Raw genomic sequence first — 19468 nt, forward strand, 5'->3', positions numbered from 1 at the left:
CAACCCACTAACTAACCATCATCACCACCACCAACAACAACTAACCACCATGACAGCCAACAACAACAGCAACCACCCCCATCATCACCAACTAACCACCATTACAAACAACAACCCACCAACTAACCACCATGGCAACCAACAACAACCCACCAACTGACCACCATGACAACCAATAACAACCCACCAACTAACCACCATGTCCACTACCAACAACATCTCACCAACTAACCAACTCTATAACACAATCACACTACATGTGATTCCATTCCTGTCAACCAACAACATGAATCCGAGACACAGGATCACTGTAACTGAAGCTGAGGATTGGAAAAAAAAACTAGACAACATATTTCCTCTTCAACCTCCCAGTTTGTTCATTTTTATCTTACATTGAATTAGTTTTCTCTTTTGCATGTACTGTAATTTACCCGGAGGTTCTAGGATTTTATGATTTTTCTAATTCTATGATTTTAAGTACAGTCAGTCTACATTTATAAGCTATAAACTACATTACTGCCAAATTCTCCACGTTGCAAATGGGACAGGAGTTATCTGTGATAATCAGCATCATCCATATCAGCCCTATCACCTGAGGTAAAAGACACTCATGGCATTTAAACATGAGCTTCTTTGTTGTCTCTTCGCTCGACTGATTTCTGTCTGCTCCTACACCGGTGGAGAAATAACCGCTGATTACTTCAGTCATATCTGTTTTGTTGACTAAATTTCTTGTTACTGATGTTTTTATTCTGGCATTTCAACATTATTAAAACGTCTGATAGTTTTTTGCAGACCGTCACACTGGCAGTTTATTTCTTCAAACCGCTCTGTATGTTTCGTCATTTAGGGGCACAAATATTTAAGACTGAAAATCTTTCCTCTCCGTGTCACACAACAAACAGCCATTCAAACCTAAATATCAGCTGTAGGGTGTAATATGCATTCTAATTGAAAGCTCTGTATTTCTTTTCTAAGTGATGAGATGTTTGAGAATTCAAATGTCAGGAGTGATGAGCTATTTGGATATCATTCCACCACCTCATATTGTGTCTTAAATGCAATTTATGGCAAAGTCAAAAAGGTACAGGTTGCTGAGTCTCACTCTACTTCTGATAAGTGAACTGATTTCGTGCTTTATTGATCAAAGTCATGTACTGTATATTGATTGTTTGGAAGTGCTATTCAATCACGGCAAAGTTAAAGCCAGTGTATGTTTTTTGCTTTACCCCACACATATATAAAAATATAAAAATAAGAAAATCTCCTAGGTCCTGTTAAGTTGATTAAAATCTATCACCTCATTCCACAGTTCACTGATTCATTTACAGTTTCTTCATGAAACAGATTAGAACTTGGACAAGACACATTTTCCCAACCAACTACTTTTCTTTAGCTGTCATATTTACAGCCATGGGCCATATCCCTTCATTGTAATGTAGTGCTGTGCCTATTTTCACCTTAGTAACATTAGAATATTGCCAGTAAAGCCCTAGGCGTGAATTTGGGATTTAGTTAAAATGTTAAAAGACCTCTATCTTGGAAATGGAAAATGTCTGAGCGAACATTTCCTAGCTTCTTAACATCTACTATGTTTTATAATGACAGTACCTCAGTAGGGAAGCATGTAGGAACCATTGGCTTCAAACTAGTTAGTCGTACCTTTTCTGCGTGCACATGTGTGTGATTAGATACCAGTGTAAGTGACTTCTTCATAAAGGTGAGCACACACACTCACTCAGCCTGCACATCTTAGTGGCTGCCCTACTTTTCTCTGAAATAAATGTGTTTGGCCAGTGAACTCATTACAAATGATCTGTAATTGTTTGAAACAAGTAAAGCACTGACCCCTTTGTAGCCTTTTCCAGTGCTTTTCTTTGTTGTACCATCCATATAAAAACACTCACCGGTATTCCTGAGGAGAAAAGGTAATTGCATAGAGTGCTTTGAGGTTGTGTTTCAGGGCTGTGTCATTCCAATTTGAACAACTCCCTGGTGAGAGTGAACAAAGACTCTCTTGTTGTACAGATAGAAGTTCAAAGTAATCATTCTCCTCAAATGCCACATTTGTGCAGTGATGTCGACAGTAGACATAGAGGAACAGGAAGCTTACCAGTGAAAACGAGGCGGGCTAATGCTCATTATTTTAGCATTGACAGCTTAGAAAATGCCTCCGACATTCAAACACAGCAAGACCTCTTCTATGGAATTAGTCACATGGGCACCTTACAATTAAAGCTAGTCATTTTTTTTTTAATTATTACATTGCCTCATTAAATATAATACCTTGTGACCTAAGCACAATAAAGTCTTCCTGCGTGGGGCTTTGTGTAAATAACTTATCATTTCATATGATCAAAATTAATGTATCACTTGTACACCTGTGACATATAATAATAAAAGGATAAATGGATATACGGTGTGCCTGCTACATAGCTCTTTGATGGAATGAGAGCACAGGAAAGGAAATTGAAGAAGAAGATAATCTGTGTTAGACAGATGGAGCTTTAAATCTGATCCTCCTGCATGCAGAGCTGCTTCTGTCTATATAGGATGGATCACTGTAAAAGACAAACAAAGAGCGAATGATCAGCAAAAGACAGATGGGCATTTAATTCTTAAACTAGCTCAATAGCCTACACTGTCAAGTGCACACGTGCACATTTACCATATATTACATATAACATGAGCATGTTATATTGAGAGCGAGAGAGAAAGAGATAGATAGATAGATAGATAGATAGAGAGAGAGAGAGAGAGAGAGAGAGAGAGAGAGAGAGAGAGAGAGAGAGAGAGAGAGAGAGACAGAGAGAGAGAGAATTATGCCCCTTGTGAGTATTGGTGAGTGTTAATTTATAAACTACTTCATAAACTACAAGTAATAATAATAATAATAATAATAATAATAATAATAATAATAATAATAATAATAATAATAATAATAATACAAATATTTTGGTTATATTAGTACTTTCTCATAGGAAAATGCACAACCGTCGAAGGGGGGCGCTGTTATACCCATTAGCTCAAATTGGTAATACTTATTAACCTATCCGAATGAGGTATTGGTAACTATTGGTAATCTGAGAGTAAACCATAACTCATTTTTAATAAGAGCTAAATAAACAGTATTTACTGTATGTATCACGAGAGAAAGCAGGAATTTGCAGGAAAATTATTATATAATATTTTTAGAACTATAGACTTTCTTGTTATGTATATTAAAATATTTCAGTACACTGTTTTGAACAGTCCAATGTGTCCTGGAACAATGATTCCATGCCAATTATATATAATATCAGAAATATAGATATCTTCTTTTCCACCTTAGTCCTGTTCTGTGTGTTTAGTCGCTCAGTGGATGTTGTAATAACGTGTGCGACGTGTTCTGAATGCGTTTTATTGTATTCTGTCTGTATTATGAGACAATGAGGAGAGGAAACCTTCTGCGATTTGGTTTTTCAGGTTTTACTGATGATGCACTGCTTCAGTTTTCACCCCTTCGTGTCCATGCTACATTTCTCATGGTTCCTTCCGCGTGTGCGTGTGTGTGTGCGTAGTCTTCCATACTGATGAGAGCCGCGAATGTCATGCGCGCGCTCTCGTTGACGTAACGAGAAAAAAAGCGCGGCCGCGTGCGTCGCCACTCCGTTTCCATAGCGCACCGTCTTGCGCAATGTGACGGATTGGCGATCCGCGCGATCAGAATCCCCGCCGCGTCGTGAAGCGGATGCTTCTGTTGCTAGGAACGGATAAAAGGACTTTTATCTCCCCCATTCGTTTGTGCCGTAACACACGCCGTCGAAAAAAATACATTTGCGGTGCACGCGCCTTTCTGTCGCGTCACGGGCTGAACCGTCTCCGTCATTCCAGCCGGAGGAAAGTCGCTCTCTGGATGTGAGATTGCGTGAAAGAAGGAGCAGAGGACAACTTCGGCGTTGTGAGTCCACCGGTGATCGGCGAGAGGGCGAGCTGCAGGCAAGCAGACGGACAGATAGACACCGCGGCTGCGTGCTGGCCAAGGAATAACACACTGACGCACGGAATTGCATTCACAGGTCCGTGATCGGCGATCTGCCGCCGAGCTGTGATTAGGATCACGACGCTACTGTTTGTAAAGCAGATGCGTTCCGCCGTTATTCGACGCTGAACTAGGTTACTCGTACAGCTTGTCATCAACTGGCATCACAACAGATCTGAGCTAGCCTCGACATCCTAACGCTGCTACATATGGCTGCATACGTTTGTGTGAGGTTCGGTTTGGGTCACATGAGCTAAAAATCGGACCGATTGATTTCTGGACTCGTTTGGAGACCAAGCGGAAACCTGGCGCCGTAATCAGTGCGCGCTGTTTATTAAACCCGTCTCCGTGTTCAGAGCGCAAATCAATCGGCGCGTGATCTCTCTAAGGTTCCTGTGTGATTCCTGTCTTTCTTTACGAGCTCATCTCCATCAGGAAACACTTTCTCTGGTGTCGACTAGATATGCGGAGATGCAACTAAAAATGGATGGGATTATCAGCATTTTGGGGCTTATTACGCTGATCCTGGACGGCATTTCCTCTGAGGGAGTGTACGGTAAGTCGATCGGCTCGATCGTGACCTTGGAGAAATGCTAAACATAAATAATTTGGATATTACGTCTTCCTGATGCTTTAAAGCTATAGTTGATATCTGTTTTTTTTAGGAGAGCTGATTCACACTGGAACACCGGGTCACCGACGCGATTAAAATCTTAAATGATAAATAACATAATGATGCATGCAATCTGTTACTGTAGGTAATGAACGTTCATTACGCGTGCTTTATTGACCGTTTCGTCAATACAGGCCATAAATAAAGTATTGGCTCCATCAGTACATTTAACCTGTTTCAGCATCATGCATTCTGGCATGAAAATTGAGATATGATTTTAAAAAAAAACCCCAAACAAACAGTGTATTAAAGCCTGAACAGTGGCCCGTTAATAGGTGTGTTCAGTAGTAGTGTAGAGGCAAAGTGAAAATTCAGAAGTAGTGGCCATCTCTGAAACGCGGACTGCCCCCTCTTCTGTAGTGCACAGATAATGCAACTAGTGTCATTCTGCTAGTGTGAGTTCTCACAGGGAGAGCTGAGTGAGTCTTGCATCGCTATGAATCATAATGGGCACTGTGCAAATGTCACAGGGGAAAACATCTAAGCACCGTTTGCTCCAAGCTGCTGTTGCTTGGGGCAGCAAATGGAAATCATGGCAGATCTGGTCAGATGATAGGTCACACGTCGAAATGCTAGGAATAGCAACAGATCGATTCAACGTTTTTACCATATCAATTCACGTGTTGCAGAACGCTTCGTTGAAGCATCAGCTCTTCTGCTGAACCATGGGAGGAGATTTTAAACCTAAGCAATAGCAGGAAAACATATTGCCCATGTGAGATGGATTTTAGTTATGTTGCAACTACTGAAAAAACAAAACCATATGAACAAAACAGAATTTTAGCGGTTATCACTATTAGAGTTAATATAGACAGGATTAACTTGGATGACTGGTAAATGGGTTTTGACTGGTAAGCCATAATGAGTCAGTTATCAATCATAAGTGAAAGCATGCAAGATGTCCATTACACCAATGGTGGAGCCATTGTAACAGGAGGCTGTGTGAAAACTGAGTAGCCTATTCATTATAGCCAAGGTGTGCCGCTTATGAGCAGAAGCAATTCATTTAAATGAGCCTGAGGTATGGGAACCACTGATAAAATTTAATTTAACTCAGTTCATTGGTCCAAAGAGCCAGTGTTCTATAGGTATTATAATTATTGCCTATTAATTATCAGAAAATGGTTGTATTAGCTTACTTAATAGACTAGAACTGCACCAAATTGGAGCGCAGATGTTCATTCATTGTTGAGTAAAGCTTAGTAGTATTTTGACCAAATATGTTCTTCATTATTCTTTTCCAGTTCCTTATGACTTATTCAACCTAGAGAGCAATAGTCTACTTTAGACCAAAACTCTCAAGTCTCTGTCTATCACTGAGCATGTTGGGTAAAATCCAAAGTTACTGTTGTAACTTTTATGTAACACCAGCTTCTTAATTTGCAATTAGCTTATTTTTGAAGTCCAGAATATTAGGTTGTTAAGAATAGTTAATTTATCTGTTTGTTATCTTAATGTAGTAATCTGTAAAAACCCAAGCAACCAGTGGTTAGCTACAGATGTCACATTGCACATGAGCAAGATTAAATATACCATGTTGTTTTGAACTCAGTTTTAATGAAAAGCACAAATCAATGCACAAATACATGAAAAGCATTGTCCACCGAATGGTGCAATTTTTTTTAAACTTGAAGATGCATACTTTCCTATTAAACGGCTTTTGAAGGGGTTTTGGGATTGTTCCACCACAACATTGCACAATGTACAGTATGATATCTACAGGTTACAGCACTTTGATAAATTCAATGTGCTACTCAGAATTTTCCACTGATTTATAGGTACGTAATTATCCAATCAGCCAAACATATGGCAGATACATGAAGTGGCACCTTGTTGAGTGAATGACCAGACTAGATAGAGCTGATTCAAGGGCTTACTTAAATAACCACTCTTTATAACCATGATAAAATTAAAAACATCTAAGAACGGACAGCACGTTAAAGCTTGAGTTGGATGGGCTACAACAGCAGAAGACCATATCCACTTTCCTCACAGCCAAGAACAGAAATCTGAGGGCACATTGGGCACAGGCCCATCAAACCTGGGCTGTTGTAGACTGAAAAAACATTAGCTGCTCTGTTTTTTTAACTTTCATGCAGGTGTGAGTGACTGTTCACCCCAAAGGATGAAGAAAGATCACATTCATTACTATGGACATGCAGTGCTGCCTGGTCAGGGTTGAGGTGCTTTCAATTATGTGACTATGTTGTTTATATTTTAGAACAGACCAACTAAATTCATGAGAAAATATCAAGGGCTGGTGCATAAAAAAACAAGTGTGCAAGCTGGATTAGGTGTGGAGGTGAGGTTTAGGAGCATATACCTTGTGCCACATCAATCAAGCTAGATACGAATGGATTAATCTGCAAATTGGCATCTGTACAAGAAAGAGATGCAAATCCTATAAATTCACTACAATATTCATATCATAATTTTGCTATTTAGTGTTGTAGAAATATGCATAAGAAGATGCATAACTAATGTAAATCTCAAATGATCATCTGTATCTCAATTTGCAAAGGAGTTACTGCATTTTAATGCAGTAGACTAATTACCTGTTTATTTCAGTATAATAGTCAAACTAGTCATTTAAAAATATATCTAAAAAAAACATAGACAAAATGTTGCATATGGTAGCTGTAAGCCAAAGAGGTGCAAAAGGGTACAAAGGATATTACTGGAGGAGTTAGCACATGTGGACCTTAGGAATTAATTATTATTTAGAGATCAGTATGATTTTTCTTTTCTTCCCAAAGGATGAAAGCTAGCTTATAAATCAGTTTCCATTCCATCTTTTTTTCCATCCTGAGCCAGCACTAATTCAGTTGTCAAAAAAGATACTGTGCCATTCTTGTAAATGTCCAAGTTTTGTCTATGCTTGGATTGCTCGCTACTGGCATATTTCATTGAGAGGTAAGTGACTGATGCAGACTGTCTCAACCTACAATGAGCCATATACTCTCTAGTGTGCTGCATGCCTGAATACATCACAGCACATTCCTCCATTCCTCCTCCATCCTTAAACGAAGACCGTAGTGAGGACGTGCTTACTGTCAGTCTTCGCCTCATCACGTCTCTCTGTAAAGCAAAGGCTTCTGGCATAAATGGGAGCAATTGACCTATCCCTTTAATTTACATAGCAAACCTTTTATTTTCGGCTTTTAACCTTTTCACTGACTGACATATTAGTCTTAAACTTGAACTAATTTCCCCTAGTGTTGCCGCAATGTCCTTCACCACTGAGCATAGCGCCCTGCTTTACCAAGACAGCACAGGATAAGACTCTTGTACTCTCTGTATTTGGGCCTTTTCAGGTGTCTATGCTGCTATATAATCATTTATTATTCTCATAGACATGAGTCATAAATACTCCCACTTCTGCCTCTTAGAAATTCTTCATTTATGTCAGTTTAGTATTCATTTTGTTCTTTCTGCTTTGTGAGGTTAACCTTTTACGAAGTTTTGTGCTGTCACCAAATGCAAATTGCCCGCCTACTGATTTGAGTGATTGACAGTCATTAACATGCAAATATGTGCTTTGTGTTTGGTTTGGTTTATGCAAACATATATATATATATATATATATATATATATATATATATATATATATATATATATATATATATAAATGACCAGTTGAATCATCAGCATAGCAGTATGTATAATTGGAGAAAACAAAATGGAGAAACAACACAACAAAACTGTAAAGAAGTGAAAATGTATGTACAGATACTGGTATTTGGAGTTGGAGTGCTAAACACATACAGGGAGTGGCGTTTGGCACCCATGTGAGACTAATAACACTGCTAATTGCTTAGCTGCTTTGTGTTAAAATCATGTTTTCAGCTCCCAATAAACAGAACAGTGAGCTACATAAGCTTGAGCTTCTCCTCGCCAGCTAGTGAAGTATGTTCAGTTATAAATATTCTAAAATACCACTGTATAAACAACATTAATGTATTCCAGTGGACTGTCCTGGATTACCACTATTGCCACAAAATATGTGTATAATGAGTGTGGATATTAGGAGCGCGTCTGCCTGTATATGTACTGTGACTATTAATGCAGCACTTTGTTGGCTTCTTTACCATTGGACAGCGTTGGCAAGAAATCAAACTCGTACAGTAGTGTAGTAATAGAGAAATAGCGTTGATGGGAATAGCGTTAATGGTAAAATAGAATTTTTTAACTCCTCCACCTGGTTCCTCTCTGTCATTAGTTTATGCTGTTGCCCCTCTGCTCTGTCACTTTGCTCTTTCTTGTGGGTCACAGCACTGAAATCACACAGAATAACAAGTGAATACAGCTAGATTGCAGCCCCTAGCTGATTTAATATGGCATTACATGCATGATTGTCTTTCCTGTTTACAGTCCTATCCAAAGCCTGACTGCTCTTGCAACATTCATTTGTAAATTTGTGTGTGTGTGTGTGTGTGTGTGTGTGTGTGTGTGTGTGTGTGTGTGTGTGTGTGTGTGTGTGCGCGTGCGCGCATGTGTTTTAACCAAGTCATTCTGGCCTTGCTGTCCCAATTGAGGCCTTTTAGGCAGATTTTCAATCACTAACACTGATGAGTTTGGACTGGAATCGACAAATGACATAATTTGAAGCCACAAAAAGATTTTTTTTTGCTTGAAACAGGCTTTGTTACCTGTGAATAGCTCTGGTGGGGAAGTATTTACTAGAGAATCGTTTCATTTCATTTGAAGATGCTAGCAATGGGATTTTTCAATTTCAGATAAGTTTTAGAAAAGCAGTTTCAATGTATTATCGTTTAAAGAGTGGCAGGACGTTCACAATGTTCTTTATATAATTTTTTAATCACTCAAGACAGCATAAAATTAGGTGTTCATTTAATGCATTCTTTGCTTCACCTAAACAGTTATCAGCTCTTTACACTCTCACAGTGTGGCTAAAAGCTATGAGTCTGCTTTTTTTACCTAATGTATCTGATCAAATTATTCTGAAGGACTGCAGTACTGGAGTGTAGAACCCTGGCACTTAGAACCTACAGTGAAAGCACTAGCACACAGCTTCAAATGCCTCAGCCACACTTTTCTGGCCCAGTGCTTCAGGATCTTTATGGTTGCAATTGATTTGCTCTCTCTGTTTTTCCTTGTATGTCCATGTATGTGTGTTGGTTAATACAGGAGGGAAAAATGCTAAACAATTTGTTAGCTCAGCTCCAACATGTAAATAGCATGCTAGTTGAATGTATAAACAAAATTCTTGGCTGGTTATTAACATTACAAACTTTGTAGATAATTGTAGATAATATACAGAAGTGATAATTATATAGCTACTTGTTTATAGTTGGCAGGTTTATAATCGTGCCTTGTTGCTGTTAGCAACTCTGTGGATTTCAATGAATCATTGTGCAATTTCCGACATTTTCAGTTGGTAATATACATTTACATTTCATGTTAATAATGCATTTTAACACACGTGTGTCATCCGGCTTTGTAAAATGTGTGCAGTGTAGAAAAAGGAACTAGCTCTTGACTCTATGATGAGCAGCAGTTATTTAATATACAGTTTCATTAAATGACTAAATCTATTAACATTTTTCATTTTATATCACTTAGCTATTAGTTTATTTTATTGCTTTATTAATTATTAAAGTTTATACCAGTGGTTCTTAACCTGGGGGTCCAAGCAGTAGCAGGGGGGTTGCAGGAAACCTTTTTTTTTTGAACAAGTGTATACAGTACTTGCACAATAGCACCACCTACCTGCAACACGATATACCTAATTAACGGCTGGGACTGCTGATTAGACATGGAGCGATATCATGTCAAAAACAAGTGCAGAGCCAAAGACAGATACTTTGATGCAATAATTTGCATCTTTTCTTCAGCCCCACTCAGCCATGGCTGGACTGCCTCACCTCCTCTCTCCAAGGCCATCCATCCCACTGAGTCAGTAGTCTAAAACATTGAAGTTGTTATTCATGTTTATCCATCTAACATTAGAGGTGGGTGGGGTGCTGGTTGCAAAACATTGTTTACTTAAAAGTGATTCACACTCACAAAAAGAAACACTGACCTATACAGTATTGGTGTAACTGTATCGTTTACGATATAAGGGAATATTTTGGCTTCCAGGTAAGTTACAACACTAAAATCACAAACACATTCATGCGTATGATTTGACATCACGCCTTTTTTTGTTAGAACAAAGATGAAAACATGAAGAAGGGAACACACACACACACACACACACACACACACACACACACACACACACACACACACACACACAGCCCATCTAGTACTACACAGTGCTTCATAACTGACAGAACATATACTAAGAGCAGAACAGGAAATTAAAAAAAAAACCTGTGATACTCCAGTGCAAGCTTGGCCAGAGAGCAGTTATTTAATTAGCCAATTTTAATTAGATTACATTCCAAAGCCCAACTTTTGTGTTAATACATGAGCTATTCTATGAGTCAGAATGGATCAAGCAAAACTACAATGTCATTAAAAAGTTTTAGCTATTGTACTTTAAGCTCCAGTTGGACTCTATGATACCAAGAGGAGATCTGAACTCCATGTGATCTTTACACCAATTCAACACTTGTTTGACTGTATATTTGTAATCACACCCCCAGTGTCCCCCATATGAGGATGCGTTCCCCTTTGAGTCTGGTTCCTCTCAAGGTTTCTTCCTTAGAAAGTGTTTTCAAAACTTAATGGAAACCTAAGACACACATCAGGGCTATCACTTTCTGCTGTATTGAAAAAATGTACCATATCCAGACACCACTGTATTACATTATTATGTGTATTGGTCAACCCCTGAAAGAATGGTGCGTTATTAATAAAACTATAATGAATAAAAACTATATAAATTCCAAGCTTTGTTAAAGTGCTGTGACACAATGTGAGCTGCCAGAATATGTTCACTGCATATTGCCATTGGTTCTACTCTATGCCTCTGGAACTGCACTGAAGCATTGGCACACCATTGTTCCAAAAGATTTTCCCTCAGGTTTGATGATTGTAATGGAGAGTAGTGTCTAACACGTTTTGAGACCTGGTGATGGCTAGTAATGTTTTATTATAGCATTAATGCGATCGGTCTGCACTTTTCCCGGTAAGGAAAAAACACCCCAGCAAAGTACCTTCCACAGTGTGATGCACTGTGTAAAAAAACCCAAAACAACAATTTATATATATCCTGAACTTTTGAGATGGTACATTATATCAGCTGCTGAAGCATGCACCCTTTTATGTTTTAACAGACAACAACAAAGCACATGCCTTCACCTATTTATACGTGCTGTTTACAGCAGAACACTTTTTATTTGATGGACCTCCTGCTGTTCCATGAACGTTGCTGGTTGTGCTGAGATGTTCAGAGGTTTGTTCACAGAGAGGCTTCTAACAAAGCATAAACCAGTTGTGCAGATAGCGTGTATAAAAACGCTGCAGCAAAAAGCCGACAACAAACTCTATAGTTCGTTCTTTCTTTCTTTCTTTCTTTTGTTCTTTCTTTCTTTCTTTCTTTCTTTCTTTTTTATTATTATTTTTTTAATGACATTTTTTATTTATTATTTTTAAGTTGACTGGATGTTCTTGTTCTTGTTAGCACAGCAAATTCAGACCATTTACTTTCCCCCTTTTTTCATTAGTTACTTCTGAACCCATTTGAGCTTCTTGGATATCTTTTCATGAGCTGCTTCAGATGCTGGACTTCTAAGCTATGCAAATGTATTCGACAGCTGAAACTAAAGCAGCCTTTGTTGCTTTCCAGAGCCTCCTCCAGAGCCTCCTTCATCCGTTCCTTAGGATCGAAACCCTCACATTTCCTACAGTAATGAGAAGAAAGGAAAGATGAAAATTATTTTGCCTGCTTGAACTTTACTGAGCAGACTACTGGAGCACGTAGAGCCATTCAAAAGACTGATCAGGGTTCTTTTGCTGGCGGCCCAACGTCAGATGGCTTTGTCCTGATTATGTGGACATTTCTGTGGAGGATTTATGCGGAAATGACTCAGTAATGAATACGAGTTTTATGTGGCTTGCTGCTACTTAATCGTGTAATGAGGATTTTAGTCCAAAATATTTCTCATAAATGTTTCAGACAAATAGCCTTAGTTCCAGCTTGATGGATGTTAGCGCCTTTGTGCAAGATGACTGTGTGTGATGTGCTGGTTTGTTTGAAGGTTAGGACCCACAGGTGCACTGGATAGGATCAATGGACACATCTTGTCTCGAAGATCAATAAGGTGACAAAAGTCTTTGGTACTTCGTATATCCTGTCATCTACCAAAATCGGCCATCATTGACCTTCTTTTGTTATAAAACTTAAAAAAAGAATACAAATTTACAGATGGGCAAAAAAAAACCCCTTTTGAATCAAATTAGAATTGAGGTATAAATTCTATGAATATTCAGCACCAACATTTAGAGATATCAATATTCAGCACCAGCACTTCATTTACCCAGGATTTCAGTACGCAGCATGGCACATAAGATTTTGGTCATGTTTTATTTACAGCTTCTGCCAAGGCCAAATGTTTGTCTTACGAAAAATGGCCCACAGTCTACTGTAATGTTGTAGATTTGGCCTCTCGTTGATTAAGATTGTGCTGATGACACGGGTGTGTGAGCATTTGGCATGAGACTCATTGGCAGTCTCAGGCTACACTTCCGTTGTGTCGCTCCCACACATCCTACACATCCATTGCATGTGCAGCTCCTGTCTGAAGTGATGTCTGTTGTCATGGTGACAAAATCCACAGCACACTCCTACTCAGACTCCAACTTCCTTGTTTTTCCTGCTTTATACATGGCAGGGAATAAATCGCTGAAGAGAATGCGAAGTGATTGCAACCTGAGAGTCCTCATCACCCCACGCAAGCATTGCGCAAGAGATTTAGAAGACTTGCATGAAAAAAAAAACAACAAGAAAAAATAAAACAATAATAATCTCCCAGGCAACTCGAAGGGGATACTTATCTCGCCAGCAATCAGGCTTTTAAGCAGCTCTGACAAGCACAGGGCAAGGCTGAGCCAAGCCTGTTGACAGTGATGCCTTGAAAAACCTTAAAATTTCAAATGCCAATGATAAACAACTGACACAAGATGAGCTGTGAACATATCTTTCCTTTTACTCCCGCTTCTGTATCCCATATTTTCGTTCTTCCTCTTGCTCATCTGCCCAGGGAGTTAGACAACAACAAGCTTGGCTTTGCTGCTTCCTTTCACTCTAGAGGACTACAATGTTTCAGCTTGTATGTAGGCCAGGCGAGACGAAGAGACACAGTGTAATGGGTTTTATGCAAGTGTCCGTAGTCTGGTACATCAAATAAACGCAAGCAGATTCATCAAGGCATAGAAGGGACTCCATTAGTGCACATGTGACAGTGTGATTATGCATGTGATTAAACTTCCAAACACTTGCAAGCTCTTTAAGGCCATCAAACGTCAGATTCATTGTGTGGAAAACGCACAGTGTAATTGGGCTCAGTAGACAAACAACAAGAAGGCAGAGTTACATTTAATATTCAGAAACTTTACTGATGAACAATTATATAATCAGACCAGTGAAGTGATTGCACTTACAGTTTCAAAAAGCATTTTTCCCCATAAGCTCAGTACAGGATCTGATTTAAACTACACTATATATCCAGAAGTCTGTGGACACCTATATGTGTATTTGGAACATACTGCTTTGCCTTTTGCTCTTATAATAACCTCAACTTTTCTGGGAAGGCTTACTAGAGGTCAGACGCTGATGTAGGGTGAGTAGATCTGGGGTACAGTTGGTGTTCCAGTTAATATAAAAGGGGTTAAGGTCAGGGCTCTGTGCAGGACACCTGAGATCTTCTACTCCATTATTGACAAACTATGTCTTCGCTTTGTGCACAGCAGCATTGTCATGATGGAACAGGTTTAAGCGTCTGGTTCCAGTGAAGGAAAACTGTAAAGCTACATCATACAGACACATAATTATATGTTTCTAACTTTGTTGTAAAAGTTTGGGGAAGAACCAATTTTATGTGTGATAATCAGGTGACCACAAATGTTTGGCCATATAGTGAATGTTTCACTTATAACATTTCTCCAGAATCTAGTATACATTATACACAAGCAATATATTTATTAGTTTATAACATTATTTACTGTTGTGCATAATGCCTAATGAATTAATTATCACAAAGCAAGAGTATTATATGTTACTAATACAGTACACTTACTAAAACTAGAGAAACCTCATGATTCAGTTTTGATGTACTGATTGTTTATGCATTTTATTTTCAATTTTTATCCCCTACATTAGTATGTTTTTCTTTTCGCTATTTTTTTTTTTTGCTTGAATGACCACTTTGTGCTGTTCATCAGAATGAGTTTCACTGCTCTAGCCATATTTCATAATATTTAATTATTCAAAAATAAAAGAAGGAAAGTTTTGGATTAAATTAAATAAACGCATGACAGTTATAGCACAATTTTTTTAATAGATAAGAGCAGAGTAGATAGTAGAAAACTGTGTTAATTATTTAGCTGATGTTTTTATACTAAAACTAATGTGATAAGCTAAATGATGAAAAGCCTTTTTCATTTTCTCTCTCTCTCTCTCTCTCTCTCTCTCTCTCTCTCTCTCTCTCTCACATACACACACACACACACACACACACACACACACACACACACACACACACACACACACACACACTGTATTAAAATGTAAAATGATTCTACATTTACCACAGTATAGTCTCAGCGAGTAAACTCATCTTTTCCGCTGTCCTCGTTCTTGACATTCCAAGAACCTTTTGCTCCACATTTTCCCTCCACTGTGCTAGTAGGAGGGAAATGGCAGAGCTATGTAATATTATTTGACCCTGCTGCTAAGAACCAATTATGACCCACTAAATCTCCACAGTTAATCTACCATATCCACTTAGAAACTTCACGTAACATTAGAGTTTATTTTCTAACTACATGAAAGCATGCAGCTGTCACAGTGGCACAGCAGGTAGTGCTGGTTCCTCACAGTCTGAGCTCCAGTTGTCTGTCTGCATGGAGTTTTACATATTGTCCCTGTGTCTATGTATAATGTCTCTGGGTTCTCAGAGCCAAAACAAACATATAGACACACACACAATATATATATATATATATATATATATATATATATATATATATATATATATATATATATATATATATATATATATATGAATTATATAATATTCTTGATTTCACTCTTGGAGATGAATTTTACAAAATTCAGCCCCAAACCAGAGGTTGCAAACTTTAAAATTATGTTTATTTGAACATAATAAATAGCACAGCACATTTAATTTGTTTGTGTTTTAATTAGTTATAATCAATTATATGTTAATATAACATAATATTCTATACTCAGTATACTAAACTTTTGAAAGTGGTAAAATGAAAGCTGCAAGGTTTAGGGAAAAATATTATCAACAATATAATAATAATAATAATAATAATAATAATAATAATAATAATAATAATAATAATAATAATAACTGCTCATTTCCTGGGCTAAGTGAATATGAATACGAAAAAGATTGTATAATACAGATCAACCAGGCTATACACTTGGGTTTTCACAATAAATGCTTTTTTAATACAATCATTTTTAATGTAGAGGATAGAAATAAATGTCATAGCAGGAATAGTTAATATTGACATTTATTCCACATTGCTCCCACATTAACATGTTGCTCAGAAGGTGTTGATTAGTTTTCTGTAACAGAACAGCTCTGTCATTACTAACGGCTGAATCACAATTTATATTAAAACACTTGTTTTACTACAGTATTCTTACAATAGTGACAAACTCTCAGGGATTTGACACTGATGTAGTCTAAGTTTTACAATTAACAAATTTTTTCTGTCAAATGTTGATGGTCAACTGTTGAAACACAGTTGGAAACACAAAACTGTATAGAATGTCTTTGTATTCTAGCATTATGATTTAACTTCACTGGAGCTAAGGGGTTCAAACATGTTCACAAAGCATGACACAAAGTATAGGCTATGAAGACATGGTTTTTCAAGGTTGTCCTGCACAGAGCCCTGACCTCATCAGGACGCTCGAGTTCTTCCACTCCAACCTTGAAAAACCATGAAAAACTTTGAGCAACTGTTCTCACTAATAATCTCACTAATTTTGGCTGAATGATCACAAATCACCACATACATGCTCCTAAATACAGTGAAAAGCATTCCCTGAAGAGCGGAGGTTAGTATAACAGCAAAAAGAAGACCACGTCTGGAGTGGGATAAATATACACTTACTGTAGGTCTGAGTGTATAATTGTCACAAGAGTAAAGCTTTCTGTAAAGAAAACATTTATTTAGCATTTTTGGAAGGAGACTAATCCCTACGCTGAGCTAAAACCGTTCATTTAAATGAAAGTGTTTAGTATAGACTTATGCATTATGCGTTACTACAAATGAGATTTGCCTCAGAAATATATTATTCAGAAGGCAGAGGAAAAAACAGGGAACTATACCTTACAGTTGCTGTACCAAGATGTCACAAATCAAACCGTTTCAAAAATATCCCACAGGATTGAGTGTGAGGTAGAGTTCGTTAATAAATATAGAATTGTAGATAACAGCAAATTTCTGTAGTATAAGAAAAGGATAACACTAATGTTAGGAAAATAATCAGTTGCAAATATAAATAATACATTATTCAGAAAAATAATCTATATTTCCTTTAGTCACAGTTGAAATATTGCCTTCTGTAATTTCTCAACATTTGCAGTATACCACTAAGCAATCATATATGGTTAGAAATTTGCAACAAAATGGGCTAATTAACGTAACTTAAAAAATGGTTCCAAATATTGGATATTTGGAAACGAGGCGGTTAAAGTGTGAAAAGCTTGGATGGAACGCTATTTCAGCTTTTGCTTTAAAGGCAAAAGCAATTTGTAGAAAGATGGCTGTAATTTGGCTAGAACTGCAAAAATCAATGGATCACATGTTATTTGTCAGTTTAAAAACATATTGCAATTTGTTTTCACTTACTAATGATAACGACTATCAAAAACTGTTCGGTGCTTACTAACATGGTCTAAATATATTGCGTGTATCAGAAACAGGGAGAAGTGATCACTAAACTGAAATTTTGATACATTTTTCATTTTACATTCAAATTTACATCCTCCGACTTTCCACGTTAAAATTTCTGTTAAAAAAAATACATAAACAATTAAAAATAAAACCCAGACTGAGGATATGGCATACTTTCTATGTATTTAAATTGTGAAGTCATTGTTTAAATTTAACAAGCTGCAACAGTTGAACTATTGTTTAGTGAATATAAGGATGGAAATCTTTTAGTGTGTGCTTTTGATAGATTTGAATATTCATAACAAGCTGTTGGCGCTCGTGTAAATATGCGGTTTATCATTTTGGAGTCAGCTGGCATCCATCGGTGGCGATACAATAGAGTGTCAGTGATGTATCGTGAATACTGAAATGCCCTTATTGTTTATGTTTCACACTGCTGTAAGACAAATGCACATGTCCTCTGAGCAGATGCAGAGTGATAAACCAGGTCAAAGCCTGTGCTCTGAGTCCCACACACTATCACGAGAGAGGGGAAGAAGGGAGCTGCGCTATAGCTCAGACATTGTGGGTTGTGTATCTGTAATTGTAATATGTGTAATCATTGCAAAGCATTACCTTCTTCTTCTCTCCTCTTAAACTTAATCGTATTTTTATACTTCACATTAACGTAAACCTGCATTGACACGTATAAAGGCTGATTCCAAAAGGATTGAATAGAAGTGCATTAAGTATCAATACCTTATTTACTGCAGTATAGTAAGTGATTGATTTCTATATCGTTATACATTTGATGGTGCGTGTAAATAGCTCAATACTGACACCTGACTTAATTTGCCTACAAACTGCACATACTAATTAGACTCTGACGGGCGAGACGCACAAAAGTGCAGGGAAAAAGAAGACAAGATTGTCTCTAATTACTCACTGCTTGGGAGTGCTGCTATTTTTAGCCTAACAACAGTACAGTTTAGGCTCATACAGTATTGAGCTAGACCTCTAACCGATTTTTAAGTTCATTTGTGCATGTTTCTGGGAATAAACAGACATTGGTGCTTATTCCTGATTGGTCAGTGCTACTGTGCTGGGTTAACACAGGATTTCAGAATCTCGGAAATTAAAGCATGTTTAAATTTAGTCCTGTAATAATTTTCAGGATCTCCTTGATGCAGGTCAGGGTGATGCTAGATCTGAGCGGATCACAGGAACACTAAGTACTGTACGGGGCAGGATTATAGGCTGGATAGAGTTTAGATATTTATTTTATACAACTTTATTTCAAATAATAATCTGAAAACAATCTGAAAGTTGGATATCCATAGTTTTCATTGACTGGCTGTGTGTGTGTTTTCCCATTTTAATTTATTTAATTTAATTTGTTATGGTAATTCTACATGTGGTAACATTGTTGTGAGTAATTTGTCATGCACAAGTATTTTAAATGAAGACATTTATGCGTTCATGGAAGAAAGCGATAAAGTTATTGACTAAACTTTCTTTTAGCTGAAAGCAGTTAAAAATTTGTAAAGCATGTGTCCCGAATCACTCTTTCATAGACCTGTTCTGTAGTTAAATGAGTAAACATTGTGTAAGACAGAAAGTTCTTTTTAGCCTCAGCCGAGTATGGGATTGCAGCAGAGAGGACTGCGTATGTGCATTGTGCAGTTTCAGTACTGCTGAGAGCATGCTAAGCTACACTAAATAATACA

The 19468-nt window shown here is 37.5% G+C and overlaps 1 protein-coding gene across 2 annotated transcripts in view; it reads left to right on the top strand.

The window, feature by feature from the left end:
• The first annotated feature begins 3536 nt into the window (after nt 1-3536).
• The window catches only part of mdga2a (MAM domain containing glycosylphosphatidylinositol anchor 2a), a 185014-nt gene continuing 169082 nt past the window's right edge, over nt 3537-19468 (top strand). For both annotated transcript variants that reach the window (XM_027166342.2, XM_027166343.2), the window contains exon 1: nt 3537-4577. In XM_027166342.2, coding sequence (XP_027022143.1) covers nt 4493-4577 — 85 coding nt within the window. In that variant the 5' untranslated portion in view covers nt 3537-4492. The remainder of the gene's footprint in view (nt 4578-19468) is intronic.

Source organism: Tachysurus fulvidraco, chromosome 16, assembly GCF_022655615.1.
Source record: "Tachysurus fulvidraco isolate hzauxx_2018 chromosome 16, HZAU_PFXX_2.0, whole genome shotgun sequence".
NCBI classification, from domain to species: domain Eukaryota; kingdom Metazoa; phylum Chordata; class Actinopteri; order Siluriformes; family Bagridae; genus Tachysurus; species Tachysurus fulvidraco.